General features: G+C 25.7%; 1 protein-coding gene across 4 annotated transcripts in view; it reads left to right on the plus strand.

The window, feature by feature from the left end:
• The window catches only part of LOC109605080 (afadin), a 101,427-nt gene that overhangs the window by 14,729 nt on the left and 60,430 nt on the right, over nt 1–26,268 (plus strand). For 3 of the 4 annotated variants that reach the window (XM_049966796.1, XM_049966793.1, XM_049966794.1), the window contains exon 2: nt 19,634–19,756. In XM_049966796.1, coding sequence (XP_049822753.1) covers nt 19,643–19,756 — 114 coding nt within the window. In that variant the 5' untranslated portion in view covers nt 19,634–19,642. Of the gene's footprint in view, nt 1–19,435; nt 19,569–19,633; nt 19,757–26,268 lie in introns of those variants that run through there. The other variant, XM_049966795.1, reaches the window with a different exon arrangement.

Below are 26,268 nucleotides of genomic sequence, written 5' to 3' on the forward strand. Positions count from 1 at the left end.
CAATTATCGATTAAATTTTTCTTCAAATTTTGAATATTCCTCGTTAACAGTTAATTAGTTAGAATAAATTTAAATCTATCAGAATTTCATTAAGTTTAAGACAAAAATATGTACAATTGACAAAAAATAGTTGCAAAAAGTTTATTTTATTTTATCAATTAATTATAGTTCATCATAAAATTATTTTATTACTTTATAATAAAGACACATTCATGGAAAATTATTTGTTTGTATTTTACATTCATTGTACGATTAATTCATTATTTATCAATGCACGTAACGACCTAATTTTCTTTCAATATTTGTTTGTTTCTTGTTAAACGATTAACTAATTAAAGTAAACTCGAAGCTGACAGATCTCATTAAACTGTCCAAGTATGAGTGAATCATAAGCAGATATTTTAATTAATGTAATAAAGTATAGTTTCACAGAACAAATTTATGTATGTATAACAATTTTTTCTTGTTTTACGAAACGATACTCGTTCAATAAAAGTTATTTTACTACTTTATAACAACAACATACATTGCAAACTATTAATATTTAACTACGCATTCGTGATTCGTGTTTCTCGGTATCGTAAACCAGATAATCCCATGAATGTATGCATATTATAATTTCCAACTCTTTACCAGTACCAAGACAAATAAAGTACGACGGTTATTAGTCGTTCCAAGTTCAAATGATCGGCAATTATCCGAGTAAAAGTGTGCAATTGTGCGCAGAGATCGGAACAATGAAGAATCTCGGTTTCGTCAAATGCCCATGATTTAAAACGTCGCACGACGAATACATAAAGACATAAAGCGTCGTGTGCGACATTACTCAACGTAATGGGAATATTTCGCCTCTCCCGGACGATTAATAAAGTGCACACATTTATTTATATTGTTTATTATGTCTTTGAGGTTAAGCAGACCTTGATGTAGGTTTACTTTGATACGAATTGCGTCACGTTTTATTTATTTCTGGCGCACATCACGTTTGTTCGTCTTTGTTTTCATAAATGTTTGTATACTGGCGTTGTTTAGTTTTACAATCGTGCTAATAAATTAATACGGTTTGACCGTGTTTCAAGGATCTGATCGATTGGAATTCCTCGGCGAAATCACGAATTACATAAAATCCAGAAATGCGAAAATAATTAATTAATAGTTTACCGAGTAAAACCACTTTCTACTCTTAAGCCGAATAAAAGATGATCGGCTGATCAATTAATTATACTATTTAAAAAATAACGCATCACGTAGAATGGACTCCTCTAAGATAAATTTTACATTGAAAAAGTTAATGGTTAGCTGTTGTTTTTCAAATATTCAAAAAAGTAATATTTTTCTAATATAGAGTACATAGAGCCATGAATTTGTCTATAAAAACGATATTTTTTTATGGTATTTTGATATGTTTTTCTTTCTTAACTGAAGAGAAAGATAAATGACAATTTAAAACTATTATATGTCTTTATGACCATGTTAATTTACCAATTATAAGAAATTTAATATTAAAAAAATAATTTTTGTCTCTATTTCCATATTTCTTTAACTTAAAAGCATTAAAAATTAGAGTAAGGAGATTAAAAACAGTGCTTTCTTTACTTGACAAAGGGTTGCTCAATTACTATATTAAAAAAGAGGTATTACATGAAAATAGAGTCTTCTAAGGTAAAAGTTTATGTTGAAAGTAATAATGGTTAGCTGTGGTTTTTCAAATATTCAAAGAAGTTATATTTTTCTAATATAGAGTACATAGAGCCATGAATTTGTCTGTAAAAACGATATTTTTTTATGGTATTTTGATGTTTTTCTTTCTTACCTGAAGAGAAAGATAAATGACAATTTAAAACTATTATATGTCTTTATGACCATGTTAATTTACCAATTATAAGAAATTTAATATTAAAAAAATAATTTTTGTCTCTATTTCCATATTTCTTTAACTTAAAAGCATTAAAAATTAGAGTAAGGAGAATAAAAACAGTGCTTTCTTTACTTGACAAAGGGTTGCTCAATTACTATATTATAAAAAGAGGTATTACATGAAAATAGAGTCTTCTAAGGTAAAAGGTTATGTTGAAAGTATTAATGGTTGGCTGTCGTTTTTCAAATATTCAAAGAAGTTATATTTTTCTAATATAGAGTACATAGAGCCATGAATTTGTCTATAAAAACGATATATTTTATGGTATTTTGATATGTTTTTCTTTCTTAACTGAAGAGAAAGATAAATGACAATTTAAAACTATTATAGGTCTTTATGACCATGTTAATTTACCAATTATAAGAAGTTTAATATCAAAAAAATAATTTTTGTCTCTATTTCCATATTTCTTTAACTTGAAAGCATTAAAAATTAGAGTAAGGAGATTAAAAACAGTGCATTCTTTACTTGACAAAGGGTTGCTCAATTACTTTATTATAAAAAGAGGTATTACATGAAAATAGAGTCTTCTAGGGTAACAGTTTATGTTGAAAGTATTAATGGTTAGCTGTCGTTTTTCAAATATTCAAAGAAGTTATATTTTTCTAATATAGAGTACATAGAGCCATGAATTTGTCTATAAAAACGATATTTTTTATGGTATTTTGATATGTTTTTCTTTCTTAACTGAAGAGAAAGATAAATGACAATTTAAAACTATTATATGTCTTTATGACCATGTTAATTTACCAATTATAAGAAATTTAATATTAAAAAAATAATTTTTGTCTCTATTTCCATATTTCTTTAACTTAAAAGCATTAAAAATTAGAGTAAGGAGAATAAAAACAGTGCTTTCTTTACTTGACAAAGGGTTGCTCAATTACTATATTAAAAAAGAGGTATTACATGAAAATAGAGTCTTCTAAGGTAAAAGTTTATGTTGAAAGTAATAATGGTTAGCTGTGGTTTTTCAAATATTCAAAGAAGTTATATTTTTCTAATATAGAGTACATAGAGCCATGAATTTGTCTATAAAAACGATATTTTTTTATGGTATTTTGATATGTTTTTCTTTCTTAACTGAAGAGAAAGATAAATGACAATTTAAAACTATTATATGTCTTTATGACCATGTTAATTTACCAATTATAAGAAATTTAATATTAAAAAAATAATTTTTGTCTCTATTTCCATATTTCTTTAACTTAAAAGCATTAAAAATTAGAGTAAGGAGAATAAAAACAGTGCTTTCTTTACTTGACAAAGGGTTGCTCAATTACTATATTAAAAAAGAGGTATTACATGAAAATAGAGTCTTCTAAGGTAAAAGTTTATGTTGAAAGTAATAATGGTTAGCTGTGGTTTTTCAAATATTCAAAGAAGTTATATTTTTCTAATATAGAGTACATAGAGCCATGAATTTGTCTATAAAAACGATATTTTTTTATGGTATTTTGATATGTTTTTCTTTCTTAACTGAAGAGAAAGATAAATGACAATTTAAAACTATTATATGTCTTTATGGCCATGTTAATTTACCAATTATAAGAAATTTAATATTAAAAAAATAATTTTTGTCCCTATTTCCATATTTCTTTAACTTAAAAGCATTAAAAATTAGAGTAAGGAGATTAAAAACAGTGCTTTCTTTACTTGACAAAGGGTTGCTCAATTACTATATTAAAAAAGAGGTATTACATGAAAATAGAGTCTTCTAAGGTAAAAGTTTATGTTGAAAGTAATAATGGTTAGCTGTCGTTTTTCAAATATTCAAAGAAGTTATATTTTTCTAATATAGAGTACATAGAGCCATGAATTTGTCTATAAAAACGATATTTTTTTATGGTATTTTGATATGTTTTTCTTTCTTAACTGAAGAGAAAGATAAATGACAATTTAAAACTATTATATGTCTTTATGACCATGTTAATTTACCAATTATAAGAAATTTAATTTTAAAAAAATAATTTTTGTCCCTATTTCCATATTTCTTTAACTTAAAATCATTAAAAATTAGAGTAAGGAGATTAAAAACAGTGCTTTCTTTACTTGACAAAGGGTTACTCAATTACTCTATTATAAAAAGAGGTATTACATGAAAATAGAGTCTTCTAAGGTAAAAGTTTATGTTGAAAGTAATAATGGTTAGCTGTCGTTTTTCAAATATTCAAAGAAGTTATATTTTTCTAATATAGAGTACATAGAGCCATGAATTTGTCTATAAAAACGATATTTTTTTATGGTATTTTGATATGTTTTTCTTTCTTAACTGAAGAGAAAGATAAATGACAATTTAAAACTATTATAGGTCTTCATGACCATGTTAATTTGCCAATTATAAGAAATTTAATATGAAAAAAAAAACTTTTGTCTCTATTTCCATATTTCTTTAACTTTAAGCATTAAAAATTAGAGTAATGAGATTAAAATCAGTGCTTTCTTTACTAGTCTATAAATTTTTTTATGGAAGATTTGATGTTTTTCTTCTTAATTGAAGAGAAAAGATAGACAAACATTTTAAACCATTCATAATTTTTCGTATTTTCCGCATTTTGTAACTTACTGAATTATTAAGTTTTATAGAAAACAGATTAAAATCTATCAATCATTAATCACTTAATTTTATGTAGGTTTTATTTTAAGTCTATTACCTCAGGTATGATAAATATTTTACAGAAACAACTTATTATATTGGTTTTAATATATTTTCTTTATATTTTGCTATAGTAAAAATTTTCTTTGACACATGTTAGTTTCTTATTTTCAATAAGTTCATTCACTGTTTACTAAACTCTCCCACTTTCTTTCTGATTAAGATCAATATCTTATTGAACAAGATCACAATCTAATATATTTGCCAAATAAGAAAAAGATTTGAAGTGCATGTGTCACTAATCTTGCTCTCATAATAAAAAAAACTTAATGAATAGTTTAGGTTGTCAATATTTTCTAATACTTTTACCGAAATTCTTTTTTTAAAACAGTTAAAAGGGTTCGTTTAAAAACCATAAAATAATAGAAAGTAGTCGTACCGGGAATTAAAATTTAAAACAGGACAAGTTCACTTAAAAAATACTATTTTTACAGACCAACATGCATAATAACGTAATTAATAGTGAATCAAGTAAATCTGAAACACTTTCTCCGATTAAACCGAATAAATGCTAATCGGCTGATCAATTACACGATCCGTTTTTAACCTCCAATATAAAATGCGAGTTGACAGGAACGAGTCTCCTGTCCACGGTTGAGAGATATATAACGGAAAAGAACTTTCAGTCTAACGGTAGTAAAAAGTATTACGGTAGAAGACAAACGAGTATGCCATGAACGAAAAAAAAAAATGCGCAATCGTTAAAAATCCGACACGAGAAACTCTTACACACAGGAAACAAAGATCAGTTTTATCAGTTTATTTTGTTACGGTTGTGTTGTTGTGCGATTAGAAAGGATACACATCAATAGATGCAAGTGGATCGATCGATCGATAATAATGATGTGTTTTTAGTAGGAGCAAATTTTTTCCAATCGGTCGATGCCAATTTTAAAATTATCCGACTACCCATTGGTGGTGCCGAAGGCCGGAAACGTTTCATTTCAAAATAACTTTCTTTAAATTTAAACAAGATAATTCACCGTTATAATCAACAATTTGCCACCGTTCTAGAAGCATAGTTATGCCAGAGGAAAAAATGTGAGGTGTTGCAACTGAGGTCAACCTTCAGTCTTCAGATTTACTCAGATTATTAAGTTAAAATGGACAATGACGAAAATACACAATGTCACATGTAAACTATTTGAACTACGTGATGGATGAGGTAGAACGTGTGACATTTTAATGCTTCCTGTGAGCTTCTAATACAAGGGTGTTTCTTTGTCGTGACACCTTTTATATTGACTAAGGAAGTTCATCTTTGAGTTTGAGTTTTTCATAAACTAAATACTGTTTCAAAGCTTCAAACGTTTGTCCAGACGGGGAGAATTGTGGTGCACTTAACAATACGATCAATAAAAGGCACATTTGCATTGCATGCAAGGAAACAATTAACCATTTTTTTCACTTAATTTATATGGGTTTCATTCGACAAACTTTATGACGAAATTTAATGTAGGAAGCATCTTTCTAATGGTTCATTACATCTCAGTTTATTGTCTGACCTCTTTCCCTACATACTGCACGAGATGCAACGGAGGAATTTTTGGGCCATCCAGGCCGGTGTATCCCCCAGTTTTTAAGCGTTTGCACATGCCAACCAGCCGAACGCATATTGAAACTCGGTGGCAGAAAGAAATGTGGGACCTCCCCGCAGGCATCCATTCAACTCGGCTGCGTCTGAATGGAACGTTCGAGTGGACACACACACGAAAAAATAAGAGTTTAATGCCGTTCCAATATTTCCCATTAATAAAAAATCGCTGTTCTCATAAACAGGATATCTGGTTACATTCGTATTCTAATTAGGCACGTCCATTTCAATCTGACATCCCTCCAGTCAAACCGGATGAATGCCTAAACGCACTGGCCGCAAACACATTGTCCACTTTGCAGGATTTAATGTGACTTGGTCATGGTTTGGGCAATGCTAAACTGTGGTTTTGACAGTTCTTGTAATTCATGGCGTGCGACACAATGGTTATTGTTACGTGGAATTTTATTTTTTCCCTCGATCCGTGATGCGTCTGTTTGGTGTTTGTAGGATGTAGTCGTAAAAACGATTTCTTCCTGTAAACGTTGTCAAAACAAACGGGTTTAATGGTATTTGAAAGACCAACAAACTAATCTTGGAAGTGACTAATGCGTGTTAAAACACTAATTAGATTACGAAATTGTTGTGTTCACACTAAACTATAATCTGAAACCAATGGCAATTTAAACAATACACGTGTCTTCACGATTAAATTAAATCTTAAGAGACTGGCGTGTGGAATCTTTTTGTTTTCACAATTTTCCTTTTCTGTGACGCATTTTCCAACAATACATGTCTCAATGATCATTAAAGAATTCTCAAGTTTTTTTATAGAAAATTACGTTTCATATGTACCTTAATAGGATACAATCAGCATAACAGGATTCCTAAGAAAATCGTCCTTGCGTTTTTAGATTTCTCCACTCATTGTCAAACACGAACGATATAAGTGCATGAAATTATGAAAACAAATAGTGATTATTGCAGTTTCAAAGTGGAATGTTTAAAGTATTCCAATAAAATTTTATAGAAAGTTTATTTAATATTATTAATTATTAAAAAATAATTTCTATTATTAAAACTGTCTGAATAAATTATTCTAAATAGTTTATGTTGTATTAATATACAATATGTGTATAAAATAAAAATATAATGAGCATTTTGAAAGTATAATTTTACTGATAATATTAAGGTACGTTAATAGAAATGCAATGCAAAATAGAAAGTAGTAATAATCTGCCACCTAAAAATGTATCTAATAATAATTACTTTTGTTTATTTTAGCAATGTATAATACATTACTGTTGCTGTGTGTAACTCAAAAAATGTTGAAATGGTTTAATGGATATTGTACATTTAAAATATAAACTCATTTGTAGAAAATATAATTTTATTAATTCAATAAAAAGTTATTATAATTACAGAATGACAAAATTATGTATAAACATTATTACTATTATTAAAATAGATTTAGTAACTTATTCTGAATAGTTTGGGTAATATTAAATTTCATTTTTTTAATGCAGCCATTGATAAATTAATGTGAATGTACTAATATACAATCTACAGGATTTAATATATTTATATAAAATTTTAGTAATTAAACATCTTCTATTTCACCCAATTTTTTTAATAAAATTTAGTGTATCCTTTTATTTTGGGAATTAAATTTTTGTCATTATTAACAAATAACAAATTACTTGCAAATAACTGTTCGATACATACATAAAATAATATAAATTTTACCATTTTAATTTTAATACCATTAATTTAGCTTTTTAATAACAAACTTGCAATTATACAGATGTTATTAAGATAGATTAACAGAAGTTTAATGTGAAGTAGAATCTGATAATCTACTATCTAAAAATTTATTATGACTATTATTATGTTTTTTGCATTATAACAATTATTCTAATACATTTATGTCACTGCATGTAATTTCATGAAAATAATTATACATCATAAAAATTAGTGTAATGTAATTGACTGATGAAATTAATGTTTACATTTATAATATAAATGAATTATTATGGAAAGTATAATTAATTTAATATAATAAATGTCTGTCAGTTATTTCCTTATTTTATGGTTAAAAAGCATTTGTCAGATCTACAATCTAACTTTTATAATTTATGACATATATTGATACAAAGGATTTGGAAGTAATGCAATGTAAAGTAAAAATATAATGAATTATGTAAAAATCTGTATGTAAATAATAAAATAATTCAATTTTTTACATTGTGTCAATAAATTATTCTAACAAATTTATGTCACTACAAATTAGTGTAATATAATTGACTGACTGAATTTAATGTACCTACATAACATATTTATAATATAAATTACTAAAGAAATTATAATTTTACAATAATATTAATGAAAATATTTGTCAGTTACTTATTTTATAGTAGAAAGTTGTTAAGCTTCGATCAAAAAAATATATTTCATTTTTATAATTATAAAAGCGTTTTCTGTGAGATTTGCAAGCTTCTATTATTTATGTCATTATAATACATTTTTATTTCATTTTCTATGCAAAAAATATTTATTAAAACGAAGGACTACGAAATTTTTAAAAAACGAAGAATAATACATTATATGTATTAGTAATCTAACATTTTAGGAGGGACATCCATAGATTAACAGAAATGCATTGTAAAGTAGAAAATGTTAATAATAATGTGATATATTATTTATTTCATTTTTTTGCATTGTGTCTGTAAATTTTTCTAACAAATTTATGTCACTGCAAATTAGTGTAATATAATTGATTGATGAATTTAATGTTCATATTTATAATATAAATTTATGACTAAAGAAAGTATAATTTTACAATAATTTTAATGTCTGTCAGTTACTTACTTATTTTATGGTAGAAAGCCTCGATCAAAACATATTCTATTATTAGAACTATAAAATGATTTTCTGTCAGATCTGCAAACTAGTTTTTAAGATTTATTACATTAATATGCATTTTTATTTAAATTTTTATGCGCAGAATACTGACTGACATTTTATAAAACAAACTGCAGAAATAAATTTTAAAAAACTGAAGATTAAATTAAAACTCTTCTATGTAACTTATTATATTTTCATAAGGGACATCATTATATTAACAGAAATGCGATGGAAAATAGAAAGTTGTAATAATCTACTACCTAAAATTAATCACTATTATTATGTTTTTTGCATCATTCCAAATTTCTGTCTGCAACTTCTTGAAAATTAATGTTCCTTTCAAAAAATTAGTGTAATGTAATTGACTGGTGACTTAAATGTATACATTTATAATATAAATTCATTGTAAAATATTAATAATAATATCTGTCAGTTACTTAGTTGTTTTGTGTTATAATGTTGCTAAGTTATGATCAAATAAATATATAAATTATACATTTTTTGTCTGAATTTCTATGCGCAAAATACTGACATCTAATAAATAAATGACAAGAATAAATTTTAAAAAATTTAAGTATAAGTTGATCCTTTATATGTAATAATAACCTAATTTGTATTTCTAGAAGGGATCTTCTACAATGTAAATAATCTACTATCTAAAAATGTATCTGAAAATAATCACTATTATTTATTTTTTGCATAGTGGCAATAAATTTAATATTTTAATAATGTTAATAAATATTCTTTTATTATAATTATGTCTGATTATTATTTTCTGTCAGATCTACAAACTAGTTTCTATGATATATTAAATTATTGTGCATTTTTATTTTTTGTGTGCCTAAATTTAATCAGAAAAACATCAGAAACATTTTTTTAAATTCAATCATTGGGTGTAATAGTAACCTAATTCGTATTTCCGGAGGGGCCGTCCTTCCCGTAACTCGAAAACAAAAACAATACCCTCTGGTATTTATAACACAATTTTGAATCGATATTTCGTGCCCGCGGTACCAAGCAATACCCAAGTCCATCAATATTCACGGACCCATTTGAAATCAAATTAGATTCGTTAATTTCAAGCAAACCCCGTCAGATACGGCAAAATCAATAGTCGTAATCTCGAGAGTATTTGCACATGAATCCAAAAGTTATTGTGTCGGAACTCGATCAAGTTATGCGAAAAATATTGTGCGTCACCCGATGTCAAAGGACCTTTATACCTATTGTGGCACAAATGCAACGAATTCTCCGGCATTCCTCAAAAGATTGACTTGTCGCATTCCTATTGTCGCCTCGCCCCCATACCGAAAGCTGTGTCGTCGACAAAGGCAAACAAAAGTTTCGTATGGCACAAAAATTCTAAATCGTCGTGGTCCTAATCTGTGTACACCGTGTTTGCTTTCCCACGTTTCACTCACTCCAAAGGATTACGCGTCATTAAGACTTGTGCCGCTGGATAATTGTGTTTTTGCATTCGGTGATTGTCATAAATTGTTCCATTCCTTCGTGGGAATTGATACGGACACAATTAACACTGTTTTGCAGCCTTTTACCCAAATGATCCTCATTAATATCATATATATCAGTTTTTTTTAACTATTTCCTTTTATTTTCTGGACAAACTTCCAAATAGTTGATAAATTATGAGGAATACAAAAATACTGAATGTTTTTTTAAACGGGTATTGAGAAAATACAAAAATTTTGGACCAATTTTGATATAATTATCAATTGATAAGGTCTTGATAATAAGATTTTCGTTTATTTATATATGTTGTAAATTGACAATTATCATAATTATTTTGCCTGTTTCATTGTTCCTGAAAAAAATGTTGTTTCAGAAAATTTTTAAGAGAATATAAAAATTTGAAATTTGGCATATTTATGAATTGATAAATATCACCATAATTATCAGCATAACTATGAGTGAACTTTGATTAAAGTACCTCTATATTGTGCTTCTTGCTTTCGGCGATTACCCCATTTCTTCGTGGGAACTGATGCAAACACTCGTAACACTATTTTGCAGCATCTCACCCAAATAAACGGTCGTTAAGCGGTAACTAAATATTTCTCCGGGAGTGCAACTTGTAAAAAAGGTTAACAGTGATCTATAACGTGCCATTTGCAGCGCGGCAATTAACAAGTCATAACGCCGAGCAAACATTTACATTTTAAATGCGTTAACGGCATACAAATCGCAATGTCTCCGACATTTTTAGAACAAACGCGGCACAGTATGGCTATTTCGTACGTTGGGGATAATGTGTGTTATTGTTCGATGTTATGTAGGTTATTTTCAATGCATAGTTTTGATGTTGGTTCTGGTATTGCGACATGCATACTTAACACTTAGGGCTGGTCGCAGAATTTATGAATAATTATATACGTTTCAGTTTTTAAACGTTCGAAAATGGTTGACAATGAACGTGTGTACGTAAATTAGTCATGTTACCAATAATAGTGTCATTCTTTATGGTTCACAACACGATTTCAGCATATATGGAACAGAGATATATTTAAAATCTCACGTGATGTGAGTATTATTTTCTGGACAGACTGTTTCTAAATGTTTTTTATATGAATTTTCGACTAAATCAAACACAATCTTAATTATCAATTGATAATTATGATTTCTTTTGTTTTGAAAATATTGTTTTAGGTTTTCTATATAAATTTTGAGATTATAAAAAAATTCTGGATATAATAATAAATTTACAATTATTTTAATAATAAAAGTTTGATTTGATTTGTAATTTTTTGTACACATTATTTATATACATTTTTATAATCTGGATAATAATTTGATTTGATATATATTTTTCTGGCCAAACCTTTTTTTTTAATTTATTACGTAATTTTTTAGAAATTACTAAATAATTGTTTCTTGATGATAATAATTCCAGTTAATTTATATTTTTTTATACAAGCTGCTGTTTGTGAAAGTTTAAAGAAACTTTTGCATACATTTTTAGAAAATTACAAAAATTCTGGATCAACCTTGACATAATTGTCAACTGATAATTATTATTTTATTCGATTTGTATTTTTCTCTAAAAATTGCTTTGAAGGTTTTCTAAATAAATTTTTAGAGGATACAAAAATTCTGGATCAGACTTAGCATAATTATCAATTGATAATTATTTTGATGATAATAATTTCATTTGATATGTATTTTTCTGTAAAAATTGATGTTTCTGAATGTTTTTTAAATAAATTTTTAGAAACTTAAAAAATTCTGGATCAACCTTGATATAATTATCAACTGATAATAATCATTTTATTCGATTTATATTTTTCTGTAAAAATTACTGTCTTTTAATGTTTTCTAAATAAATTTTTAGAGAACACAATTATTCTGGATCAGATTTAGCACAATTATCAATTGATAATTATTTTGATGATAATAATTTCATTTAATTTGTATTTTTCTGTAAAAATTTATGTTTCTGAATGTTTTTTAAATAAATTTTTAGAAACTTAAAAAATTCTGGATCAACCTTGATATAATTATCAACTGATAATGATCATTTTATTCGATTTATATTTTTCTGTAAAAATTGCTGTTTTTTAAGGTTTTCAAAATAAATTTTTAGAGAAGACAAAAATTCTGGATCAGATTTAGCATAATTATCAATTGATAATTATCTTGATGATAATAATTTCATTTGATTTGTATTTTTCCTGTAAAAATTGATGTCTTTGAAGGTTTTCTAAGTAAATTTTTAGAGAACACAAAAATTCTGGATCAGATTTAGCACAATTATCAATTGATAATTATTTTGATGATAATAATTTCGTTTAATTTGTATTTTTCTGTAAAAATTGATGTTCTGAATGTTTTTTAAATAAATTTTTAGAAACTTAAAAAATTCTGGATCAACCTTGATATAATTATCAACTCATAATGATCATTTTATTCGATTTATATATTTCTGTAAAAATTGCTGTATTTTAAGGTTTTCTAAATAAATTTTTAGAGAATACAAAAATTCTGTATCAGACTTAGCAATTTCATTTGATTTGTGTTTTTATATAAAAATTAATGTTTCTGAATGTTTTTTAAATAAATTTTTAGAAAACTAAAAAATTCTGAATAAACCTTCTATTTCTAAATCTATTATACATACAAAAGAATACAAAAATTGTAGATCAGTCTTACATAATTATCATAAAATTGATTTTATTTGATTTGAATTTTTCAGTACAAAACTGTTATGATACTGTGTTTTTAAATAAATACTGAAAGAACACAAACATTCTGATCATATATAGATCTTAATAATAACAATTTTATTTAAATATTAGTAACTATTTCTAAAGAATATTTAAATGAAATTTGAAGTAATACAATAATTCTGCATAAATATTGATATAATTACCACAATAAATTATCACGATAATAACAATATAAGTTACTTTGAATATTTATAAACAAACTGTTATTATTCTTGGGGCTTGCCGCAAAAATTACAAATAATTACAGCATTTTAGTTTCTAAACGTTCATAAATGGTTGACAATGAATCTATGGTATATACATAGATTAGTCATGTACCTATAATAATGTCATTCAATTTATAGTTCACACCACGATTTCAGCATATAAGGAACAGAAATATATATAAAATATGACGTGATATAAGTACTGTTCCACTTCGGCGAGCGATTGGATTTATTGAATGTGGCAACACGAATTTGTAGCCATAATTCCACATTTCTGTGGAATCATGCAACTGCATATAAATTACGATCGGGCCGAAACACGAATTTATTATTTCGCGTTGATGATTTACATCGTTTCCGGCTTTCCGCATTTTTCCATCGCCGTTTGTGCATTAAATGGTTTTAAACTGATGTATTTGTTGCGTGAACGTCTGGTTAATTGATAGCGTATCTCTCGAGGAATGTTAAACATAAACATTTTTTCCGAGCAAAGGTGATCTGCCCGAGTTTTTATCTAGGAACGGCTCGTCGATCTTTATTTAGAACGGCGTAAATGAGTGCAACCCCCGAAATTTGGACGTCCGGGCTCAAGTGGTCTAGCTTTTTTGGCGCCTTGCAGCACTTTGGTTTATGGATTTTGTCAGTTTAGATTTGGCTGTGATTATTATTAGACTTTGCTGTTTACTGTTTTCGACTGGAGGGAAAATTAGTGATGCAATTGTTGTTTAAAGCGTTTTAGATTGTCGACGGTTAATTACTTCCGACACACGATCATTAGGACTTACCATACAGTTGTGTTTTATACATTTCGGACATCTGGAAATTGCTTAAATAACTTGCGGGAAATATTAAGACATTAAGACTGCGAGTAACTGTTAAACACCCATAAAATTTTATAAATCCTAATATTTATTGGCCGGTCTGTTCATTAGAACAGTTAACAACGTAAATGAAGTGAAGTTTTAGGTAATCTAAATTGTGCGTTGAAAAAATAACTCACAAAGACTGAAATTAACATAACTTTTCCAACAATTACAGCCCAATGTTTACATTATACTTAAAGATAAAGAGTCTTCTTGGTGGTCAGGTGTTTCTTCATGGTAGAGTGGATGAGAAAAAATATGGGCAATAACAACTGCATAATCAAGACATTTTTAACACGCCATTTTATTTTGTTCCAACCTTATTTTGCAATTAAATCGAAATGTTATTTTTAGATATTTCAATAGGTATTTTTGAAAGGTTCTTCAATGGCCGCAATCACAATGGAATTTTCTGCTCTCATGGATTTCGCTTCTGAAACATGACATATGTTCATGATGCATTAATAGACAATTCCTTCGGAAATTTACCTGTCAGAATGGAAGTCTTTGTTGCCTTTGCATAATTGTGAATATTTATACCATGAGAAAATGTTTATTAAAATATTAACGTTTATTTATTGGGTGTAAAGCTTTCAATTTCATTAGGTTGCCGTGTCGAACATTTGAGTCATGTCTTTCAATAAACTCATAATTATAATGTGAGCCGTTAAAATTAAAATAGAAAATCGTGAGGTGTAATGAACTCGCATCGCATTCGGTTAAAGGCAGGTTTCTAAATATCTGAAACTTATTCATAAAATATTTGAGTTAATTATCAAAAATTAATAAATTAAGATAATACGAAATTAAAATAAAACCAATTATTAAGATAATTATTAGTTTTTCTATATATTCAAAATTATTGTTTATTTTAAAGAAGTTTTCTAAAGTTGTAGAAAATGTTAAATTAAAAAATAATTTAGATAATTCTTAAATTGTTACTTTAATCTTAATTTATGTATTTTTAAATATGATTTTAATTTTTGATACAATACAAAAAATATATTGTTTTCAATTATATTTAATTTTAATATTTTTCTTTACAAGATGATGTTTCTAATTTTTAGATGTACTTTGAAAAAAAAATAAAACAAAATTACGGAGGAATTTTGATATAATTATCAGTTGAGAATATCACTGTCATTTTTGATGATAATTTATATATCAATTCTGAGAGAATACAAACCTTCTGCATTAGCTTCTACCTAATTATCAGTTGATAATTATCACGACAATTATGTTGATAATACTATATATATATAAGATTTTCATTTGATTTTAATTTTTCTGTATAATACAATGTTTTTAAATGAATTTTGAGAAAACATCAATTATCAATTGATAATTTTACAATAATTAACTTGATAATAACAATTTCATAAACAAAATGCTATAGTTGAAGATGTATTAAGCGAATTTAGAGAGAATACCAAAATTCTGCATTAACCTTGATCTAATTATCAATTGATAATTATCTTAATAATAATAATTTTTAAAATTTTATTAAAATTTTTCTCTATAAACTACAAATTGTGAAGATTTTTTAGAGGACACAAACATTTTGGATCAATCTTGATATGATCATCGATTAATAATTATCACAATAATTATTTTATTAATTTCATTTAATTAATTTTTTTGTACTAACTGCTTTTAGTAATAATTTGTTAGATAAATTTTGATATAATACAATTTTTCGGTATAAACTGCTGTTTTTTTTATGTTTTTTAGTTAAATTTTCAGAAAATTAATAAATTCAGGATGAACTTTATTAATAATTATCAATTTTATTTAATTTGTATTTTTCTGTAAAAATTGCTGTTTTATAAATAAATTTTTAGAGAATATAAAAATTCTGGATTTACTCTATTATTCAATAATAATTATCAAATGATAATTATCTTAATAATAATTTCATTTGATTAAAATTTTTTTTGAACAAACTGATGTTTCAAAAGGTTTTTTATATAAATTTTAATAGAAATTTGTGGATCAGCATAAATATCAATTGATAATTACTTTGTTGATAATATTTGATTAAATTTGAATTTTTCTGTTAAAACTGTTGCTTATGAAGTTTGTTTAAATATATTTTTAGAATTTCATTTGATTTGTATTTTTCTATATAAACTATCTGGATTATCTATTGTTGTTGATGTATGATGATTAATTATTTTGATAAATACAATTTTATTTTATTTAAATTTTTTCTACAAACTATCAATTCTGAAGTTATTTTTATATCAATTTTCAAAGGACTTAAAAATTTTGGAGCAATGTTGATACAGTTATAATTAATAATTATTGTAATAATTATTTTGTTAATTTCATTAGATTTAATTTTTTTCTGGACAAATAACTCTTCATAATAGTTTTTTAGATAAATTTTATTATAATTAAAACGTTCTGGATCAATCTTGATATAATTATCGATTGATAATTATCTTGATAATAATATTTTTATTTGATTTGAAATTTTATGGAATATCTGTTGAATTTTGAAACAATAAAAACTTTTTGAATCAATAATTATCCTAGTAATAACAATTTCATAGAAAGATGCAATTTTAGAAGATGTTCTAAATCAATTTTGGGAAATACTAAAATTCTACATCATTCTACATTATTTTATTTGATTTTTTTCTAAAGACTAATTTTGAAGTTTCTTTTATATGAATTTATAATAGAAATTATTAATGGTGTTTTAAATAATAAATTATCAGATAATAAAAACTTTCTGGATTAATTTTCATATAATTATCACGATAATTATCTTAATAATAACAATTTCATTTATATTTCTGAATGTTTTTTAAATAAATTTTTAGAAACATAAAATAATTCTGGATCAACCTTGATATAATTATCAATTGATAATGATCATTTTATTCGATTTATATTTTTCTGTAAAAATTGCTGTCTTTGAAGATTTTCTAAATATATTTTTAGAGAATACAAAAATTCAGGATCAAATTTAGCACAATTCTCAATTCATCATTTTGATGATGATAATTTTATTTGATTTGTAATTTTCTGTAAAAATTGACATTTGCGAATGTTTTTTAAATAAATTTTTAAAAAATTACAAAATTCTGGATCAACCTTGACATAATTATCAATTGATAATGATCATTTTATTCGATTTTTATTTTTCTGTAAAAATTGCTGTCTTTGAAGGTTTTCTAAATAAATTTTTAGAGAATACAAAAATTCTGGATCAGATTTAGCACAATTATCAATTGATAATTATTTTGATGATAATAATTTCATTTAATTTGTATTTTTCTGTAAAAATTAATTTTTCTTAATGTTTTTTAAATAAATTTTTAGAAAATTAGAAAATTCTGAATTAACTTTGTTATAATTATCAATTGATAGTGATCATTTTATTCGATTTATATTTTTCTGTAAAAATTGCTGTCTTTGAAGGTTTTCTAAATAAATTCTGAGAGAATACAAAAATTCTGTACAATTTTAAAATAATTATTAACTGAATTATTACTTGATAATTGTCAATTTTGATATAATTATGAAGATAAATAACTTGTTTATAACAGTATCATTTGATTTAAATAATTATATTTGCTTAAATTACTATTTCTGAAGTTATTTATATAAATTTTGAGAAATTTTAGAAACATCTTAATATAATTTTCACTGATAGTCATCAAAGCATAAATACCATGGCAATTACGAAGATAATTATCAGCAAACTCTGCTTAACATACCTCGATCTTTTTATACCGTAATTAATCTATGCAAAACATTAAACAAACTCACTATTTAAATCAGTTTTCCTTGATTTTTTTCCACTTTCGCCCGCAACGAATTAGTCCGGTGCAAAAGAAAGTCCCGGCCGTGTTCGCGTGCTTATTTTTATCCCAGACAGACGGAAATCGTGTTTCTTTTGCGAATGCCGATTTGGACAATTAAATTGTCGCTCTAATGCCACGCCATTTGAACACGTTAATTCGATGCACTTAATCTAAAACGCCGTTGTTTTGTGTGTCGATTGCGAAAAAATCCGATTTGTGCAACGCATATTAAATCACAGATTGCACGTTGTAAAAATCGTTCAATTAATGGCACTTAATTAGCATCTGGATTCATTTAGTTTGTCGTTACGTGCGCACGTCGTTAATTAGGCGGGTTATTAATTGGAATATACTCAATTTGTTTTTGTTGCATAAGTTTCCAGTACATATAATTCGTTGGTTGAGCATTAATTAATCTTCCTGGTGGATTAAATAATTGACATCCCATAAAATAATTGCGTGCAATCATGGAAACGATCCAGTGGGTGTAATTGCAAATAAAACATGTATGTAAATTACCGATAAGTGAAGCAAATCCTTGACTCAGTAAGAATTTGCCCTTTCGGTTTATTCTTTGCACAATTACATAAATTTATTAAATATAATAAATGTGTCAATGTGGGACAAGATTTTAGACAGCACGCTGCGTCGGAAAAGGTGAACTTATCACGGAACCAATGAAAATTGGATCACGACTCGGCGAACAGCTGTTCCAGCACCATTTCGGGCCTAGTTTCTCATCCCCAACCGAATTAGCTGCGACGATCAAGTTTTCGGCAGTCCCGTAGTAGCGCCATTTCGGACCGGTTCTTCCCACGGAACTGGCGGCCACTTCCTGGAACCGAAAGGGGTGAGAGTGGCCACGGACCGCGACCGGGCCCTTCCGCCTTCCAGTGGTCGTCCGGCTTCGCGAAACGTACGACAACCGGCTAGAAAAAATCGGGTATCGTCCCGGGTTACCGTCGGTAGTCAGGTGTGGAAGAGGAAGTGGTAATTTGTCGTGTAAATACACGGGTTGTTGGGTGCGGTATTTGCGTAAAATGTGGGACGAATCGTGTTTTCTAATCGGTCGTCAACTCGGCCGACGCTTATGATAGTGGGCTGTAAATGAGGTAGAAAATACTGCGTTACGTATCGGATTACGTGAAGTACCCCCGTAGCGGTCACGTTCCGACGGTCCTCGCCAAAACCGTAATGAGGGGCGTCTCTGGGGGTCATTAATTTGTATTTTTGCACGGCCGAATGACCGTGTCCAAACATTTCACAACGTCAAACCCGGAGTCAGTACCGAACGATAACTTTTTTACCTGTTTTCAAGTGCTGATGATAAGTAATGAATCACTTGGTTTTGCGTACTTCTGGACGTTACTACGAAGGAAGTGGTTGATTCATTACTTGCTTAGTTGTCGAGCTTCCGGTTTCAATTTCAAGGTTGCTTTAGATGAGTACCGAGTTGTAACAGTTTTTGGTAATGAGATTTTATCTTTTTGTTGCAGTACACGTAGATGCATGGTAACTCGAACGATCGCAGGGCCCTCGAAAGAGAGGCCCTGCGAAATGTCATCAACCAATGGAACGCAAACAGGTTGGATCTGTTCGAATTATCGGAACCAAACGAGGTGAGTGGCAATTAACGCGTATTATTTAATGTTGGGAAACACAGCCATTTGCTGCGAAATTTGAGGAATGATTGTTTTGATAAAAAACGAATCGAGACGTTAAGGAATATTTGCGAAATTGGCAAATACGTGACTTATCACTAAAACATTTGAACTGCAACACGAAGTTTATTTACAAACTGTCGTGTGGGAAACGGATTGCGTTGTTGCTGTCGCCTTTCTGAAAAGTGTCGATGTGCATTCGCGGAACGATTTCCGTTGTCGGATGCAATAGATGTGTTGCTAAATTTGCACGAATGTACAAATAAGGACGCATTTCGAATTTGCCAATTTATTCGGGTCGTCGTTAAAACGTCGAAACTTACACGTTATAGACGGATTTGTATAAATTTAATTTGTAGATGGTTGTAAAAGTTGCCATAATTATTTGATTTTATTATTGAAAAGTCAGATATCTCCTTAATTAAATATTAAAATTAAGTAAGATGTCGTTTTCTAATAAGTTCTAATAAATTCGTTTGATAACTGTATAGAGCAAAATTCTGTACTAAAATAATTTTAGGTATTTAACTTACATTTATTTGAGTTAAATTATTATACAGTGTATTAAACTTATTTGGTTTGGAAAATTTAGAAGAAAATTAATATTTATTTTATGCACGTGATTGATAAAAATTAATAAAAAATAATAAATCGTTATAGGATTTTAATAAATTGGAAAATTGGCAATTTAAAGCAAAAATTTATGATGTAAATATATATCAAACAATATATTGTTTTTAGAATTCAATTAACTGAAAAATTCAGTTTGTCAATTTTTTGGGTTTAGGACCGTCTGATGTTTTAATTTGGGCAAAAATAAAGATGTTTTTATGATAAAATAGGGCTTATTTCATAAATTTTAGAACATATCAAGATTAACTTTAGGTGAAACTATTTTATATAATATTCAGTATTTGATCTACATAATTAATTTCAGCCAATATGGTAATTTGTGGAGTTTAATTAATTAGAAAATTCAACGTGATAGTTTAATTTGGGCAAAAAATAAAATTGGTGATTTTATGATAAAATAGGTCTTATTTCATAAATTTTAGAACATATCAAGATTAAGTTTAGATGAAACTATTTTATAAAATATTCAATTTTTGATCTACATAATTAATTAAAATTAGTTTCAGCCAATACGGTAATTTTTGGAGTTTAATTTATTAGAAAATTCAACGTGATAGTTTAATTTGGGCAAAAAATAAAATTGGTGATTTTATGATAAAATAGGACTTATTTCATAAATTTTAGAACATATCAAGATTAAGTTTAGATGAAACTATTTTATAGAATATTCAATTTTTGATCTACATAATTCATTAAAATTAATTTCAGCCAACATGGTAATTTGTGGAGTTTAATTAATTAAAAAATTCAACGTGATAGTTTAATTTGGGCAAAAAATAAAATTGATGATTATATGATAAAATAGGAATTATTTCATAAATTTTAGAACATATCAAGATTAAGTTTAGATGAAACTATTTTATAGAATATTCAATTTTTGATCTACATAATTAATTAAAATTAATTTCAGCCAATTTGGTAATTTGTGGAGTTTAATTAATTAGAAAATTCAACGTGATAGTTTAATTTGGGCAAAAAATAAAATTGATGATTATATGATAAAATAGGAATTATTTCATAAATTTTAGAACATATCAAGATTAAGTTTAGATGAAACTATTTTATAGAATATTCAATTTTTGATCTACATAATTAATTAAAATTAATTTCAGCCAATTTGGTAATTTGTGGAGTTTAATTAATTAGAAAATTCAACGTGATAGTTTAATTTGGGCAAAAAATAAAATTGGTGATTTTATGATAAAATAGGTCTTATTTCATAAATTTTAGAACATATCAAGATTAAGTTTAGATGAAACTATTTTATAAAATATTCAATTTTTGATCTACATAATTAATTAAAATTAATTTCAGCCAATACGGTAATTTTTGGAGTTTAATTAATTAGAAAATTCAACGTGATAGTTTAATTTGGGCAAAAAATAAAATTGGTGATTTTATGATAAAATAGGACTTATTTCATAAATTTTAGAACATATCAAGATTAAGTTTAGATGAAACTATTTTATAGAATATTCAATTTTTGATCTACATAATTCATTAAAATTAATTTCAGCCAACATGGTAATTTGTGGAGTTTAATTAATTAAAAAATTCAACGTGATAGTTTAATTTGGGCAAAAAATAAAATTGATGATTATATGATAAAATAGGAATTATTTCATAAATTTTAGAACATATCAAGATTAAGTTTAGATGAAACTATTTTATAGAATATTCAATTTTTGATCTACATGATAAAATAGGGCTTATTTAATAAATTAGAATATATCAAGATTAAATATAGATGAAATTATTTTATAGAATATTGAATTTATGATCTACATAATTAATTAAAATTAATATCAACCAATATGACAATTTTTGGGGTTTAAATTATTAGAAAATTTAATGTGATAGTTTAATTTGGCCAAAGAATAAAATTGAGGATTTTTATTTATTTATTTTTGTGTTAAATTAATTGGAAAATTAATGTGAAAGTTTAATTTGTACAAAAATGAATTTATAAAATTGAGTTTATTTCGTAAACTTAAGAAGATTCTTAAATTCAACAATTTAATAATAATTAACTAAAATTAATATCAAATAATATGTCATTTTAAATAATTGGAAAATTCTGTGTAAGTGTTTAATTTGGTCAAAAAATATTAATATATTATAATAGTTAAAGTAACAAAAAATGTGTTAATAGTTCAGTGTAAATAAGTATTTATGATTAGTAAAATTATTCACTTCCACATTAAAAGACTTTGGTGTCCCTTCATTTTTCTTCATAATGTATATCGTAAAAGATATTTAAAATTCAAAGAATTTGGACCATCGTGAAGACCACTTTCAATATCTTTATTGTATTTAAGGAATTTAAACAACTTCTCACTCTCTAGCTGTTTATCAGAAGTCCCTTCAAAATACTTTTATAGACCTCCCCAATAACAACATAGGTAAAAATTTCGATGTCCCACTTTTATTTGTCACGGATCATCATTAAAAATGTACCACAAAAATCCCGACTTGTTAGTTAATCCGTCTGCCACAGTTCGGCCGGTCTCAAAAGTCCGTAGACTTTTGTCGACCCGTAAAGCCGTTTGTCGCCCGTAATCTCCGATGTCGAATTGCACAAATCCGTCTTTCGGTCGGCCGGTATTTAACACAATTGTGTTTGGGTGTGTCGCCATCATTAAAATATCGTATATCGTTCCTTTTAATCCGTCCTAACCCACTTTGGGCCGTTTTCTTTGTGGTCTCGCCATGGCGTGTCGTTCGCGTTATTTGCATAATTCCAACTGGTCTCTTTGCTAGACCAGACGTTTTGGTATAATGAAGTCGTCGATTTTTTATCTGAACGGACGGAATATTGATATTCCGAGAAGAAATGAGATCGTGCCCATAGATTATGTATATATTTAGAAAGCTGGAAATATATACGAAATTTGTACGTTTCAATCATAACATGTGATTTACATTTTCTGATATTTTTAGTAACGAGTTTTAACATTTATTTTTCCACAGACTTCACACACAGAAATATTTTAAACTTTAAGATATTTAAATGGTCCCTCGGGGCACTTCAAAATCATTTAAGATGGTCCAGACACTTTTATATTTCGTCACTTTTAACGTAGCTTGTTTACACAACGAAATAATTCACACTTGAACCAATTTAGAATTAAGCCATTTTATTTGAGAGGGTGACGAATGTAAATATTTACCTGTTTATCTCCCTAAGGATTTTTATACACTATCTTATCTACTCACTAATCTATAGCTAATTGATGTCATAAAGTACAAGTCACACCAGATTATTAACGTTTAAAATCGAAGACGTTAATGATGTGCTTTCCATGATTTCTAAAACTTATTAGTTGTTTTAACGTTCAAGTTTATAGTTTATGATCCGATATATTCACATTTATATTCATTTAATTTGTTGTAGTTTTCCCAAGCTAATGAAGAATCGTTTATTTTAGTTTTAAGCGGTTTGTCTTGTAGCAAAATGTTCTGGGAACTGAATAATCACAAATCAAGGATAGTTAAATTGGCTAATTACATAAAAATGCATTTTTGCACATTAATTTTTTTCAAAAATCAAGAGATTCCAGTCACTGAACCAATTGTTGATATTTTCCCAGAGCTCGATATAATTTATTCTATTATTCATAAAATGCGAGTATTTAATACTCACTTAACTTCCAAAGAGCATAACGCTTAATTACCATAACATCATATAATTATAAATTTTCACATTGTAATTCTACTGTTACATTATACTGTAGATGATTAATTTCGCGTAGGACTTGTGAGAAATGTTTCTTTGGGGAGAGGCTCAATATTTTAACTTCTGCTTGATGGAGATTCAATTTAGGTTAATCGTGAAAAGTATCTTTTTATTTTCATATAATAAAATTTGAAATAAATTGAACAGTTTCTGAGTTTTGGGGAAAGCAACAGACGGTCAGGATCAAAGCAGCAGTAACAATTAAAGAAGTAAAAGAACAGCACTTACTTAAATTAGTTTTATGAATGATTTAAGAAGTTGACACACCATTTGAACTTTCTTTCATTCGGTCGTGTCCAATTAAATTTTATTGACGTGGGCGTGAATGGTTTCAATCATCTATTCCAAATATAATTTAGTTCTTTTGTTCTTCTTATGTAATTTTATCTAAAAATATACAGTGGTGGTTGAAATTGTAGCAACTTATTAAAATTAATACAGACAAAGTGTTCAGGGAACATCTAAATATTTTAAATTATTACAATAAAACAAAAAAAACTAAAGTGAAAATATAATGAATTATAATGAACAATTACTAATTAAATAAAATATATATTATAAAATGATGTTACAACCTCTTCAAAAATTAAAATAATAACACCCACCAAATAAACAAATATTTATTATTATATTACTATTTTATTTAAATTTAATTTTTATTTATTTTATATTTTTTAATTATTATTATTATTATTATTATTATTATTTTAATTTAACATAATTATTTTAATTTTTTTTTTCTAATTTAATAGATTATTTTTAACTTTTTTTATAATTACTTATTCTTTAATTCTTTTGATATTTAATTGATTATTTTTTATTTTTCTAAGCTTAATACTTTATATTTTATGAATTTAAAATAATAATATTTATTTTGTGTTTTAAACATAAATTATTACAGTAAAACCAAAAAAACTAAACTGAAAATATAATGAATTAATAAAAACCTGTTTTTTATTAATAAAATAAAAAATATAAAATATAAAATATAAAATATAAAATATAAAATATAAAATATAAAATATAAAATATAAAATATAAAATATAAAATATAAAATATAAAATATAAAATATAAAATATAAAATATAAAATATAAAATATAAAATATAAAATATAAAATATAAAATATAAAATATAAAATATAAAATATAAAATATAAAATATAAAATATAAAATATAAAATATAAAATATAAAATATAAAATATAAAATATAAAATATAAAATATAAAATATAAAATATAAAATATAAAATATAAAATATAAAATATAAAATATAAAATATAAAATATAAAATATAAAATATAAAATATAAAATATAAAATATAAAATATAAAATATAAAATATAAAATATAAAATATAAAATATAAAATATAAAATATAAAATATAAAATATAAAATATAAAATATAAAATATAAAATATAAAATATAAAATATAAAATATAAAATATAAAATATAAAATATAAAATATAAAATATAAAATATAAAATATAAAATATAAAATATAAAATATAAAATATAAAATATAAAATATAAAATATAAAATATAAAATATAAAATATAAAATATAAAATATAAAATATAAAATATAAAATATAAAATATAAAATATAAATATAAAATATAAAATATAAAATATAAAATATAAATTATAAAATATAAAATATAAAATATAAAATTATAAAATATAAAATATAAAGTATAAAGTATAAAATATAAAATATAAAATATTATATATTAGATATTAAATATTAAATATTAAATATATATATAATATAAAATATTAAATATAAAATATAAAATAACACCCACCAAATATTTATTATTATGTTATTTTTTAATTATTATTATATTTTTAATTTAACATAATGATTTTTTTTTTAATTTAATAGATTATTTTTTTAAACATTTTTAATTAGTTATTTTTAATTCTTTTGATATTTAATTGATTAGTTTTAATTTTGTATGTTTAATATTTTATATCTCATAAATTTAAAATATTAATATTTATTTTTAAACGTAAATTATTATAATAAAACCAAAAAAAAAATGAAAATATAATGAATTAATAAAAATATGTGTTTTTTACTAATTAAATAA

Source organism: Aethina tumida, chromosome 4 (assembly GCF_024364675.1).
Source record: "Aethina tumida isolate Nest 87 chromosome 4, icAetTumi1.1, whole genome shotgun sequence".
NCBI classification, from domain to species: Eukaryota; Metazoa; Arthropoda; class Insecta; order Coleoptera; family Nitidulidae; genus Aethina; species Aethina tumida.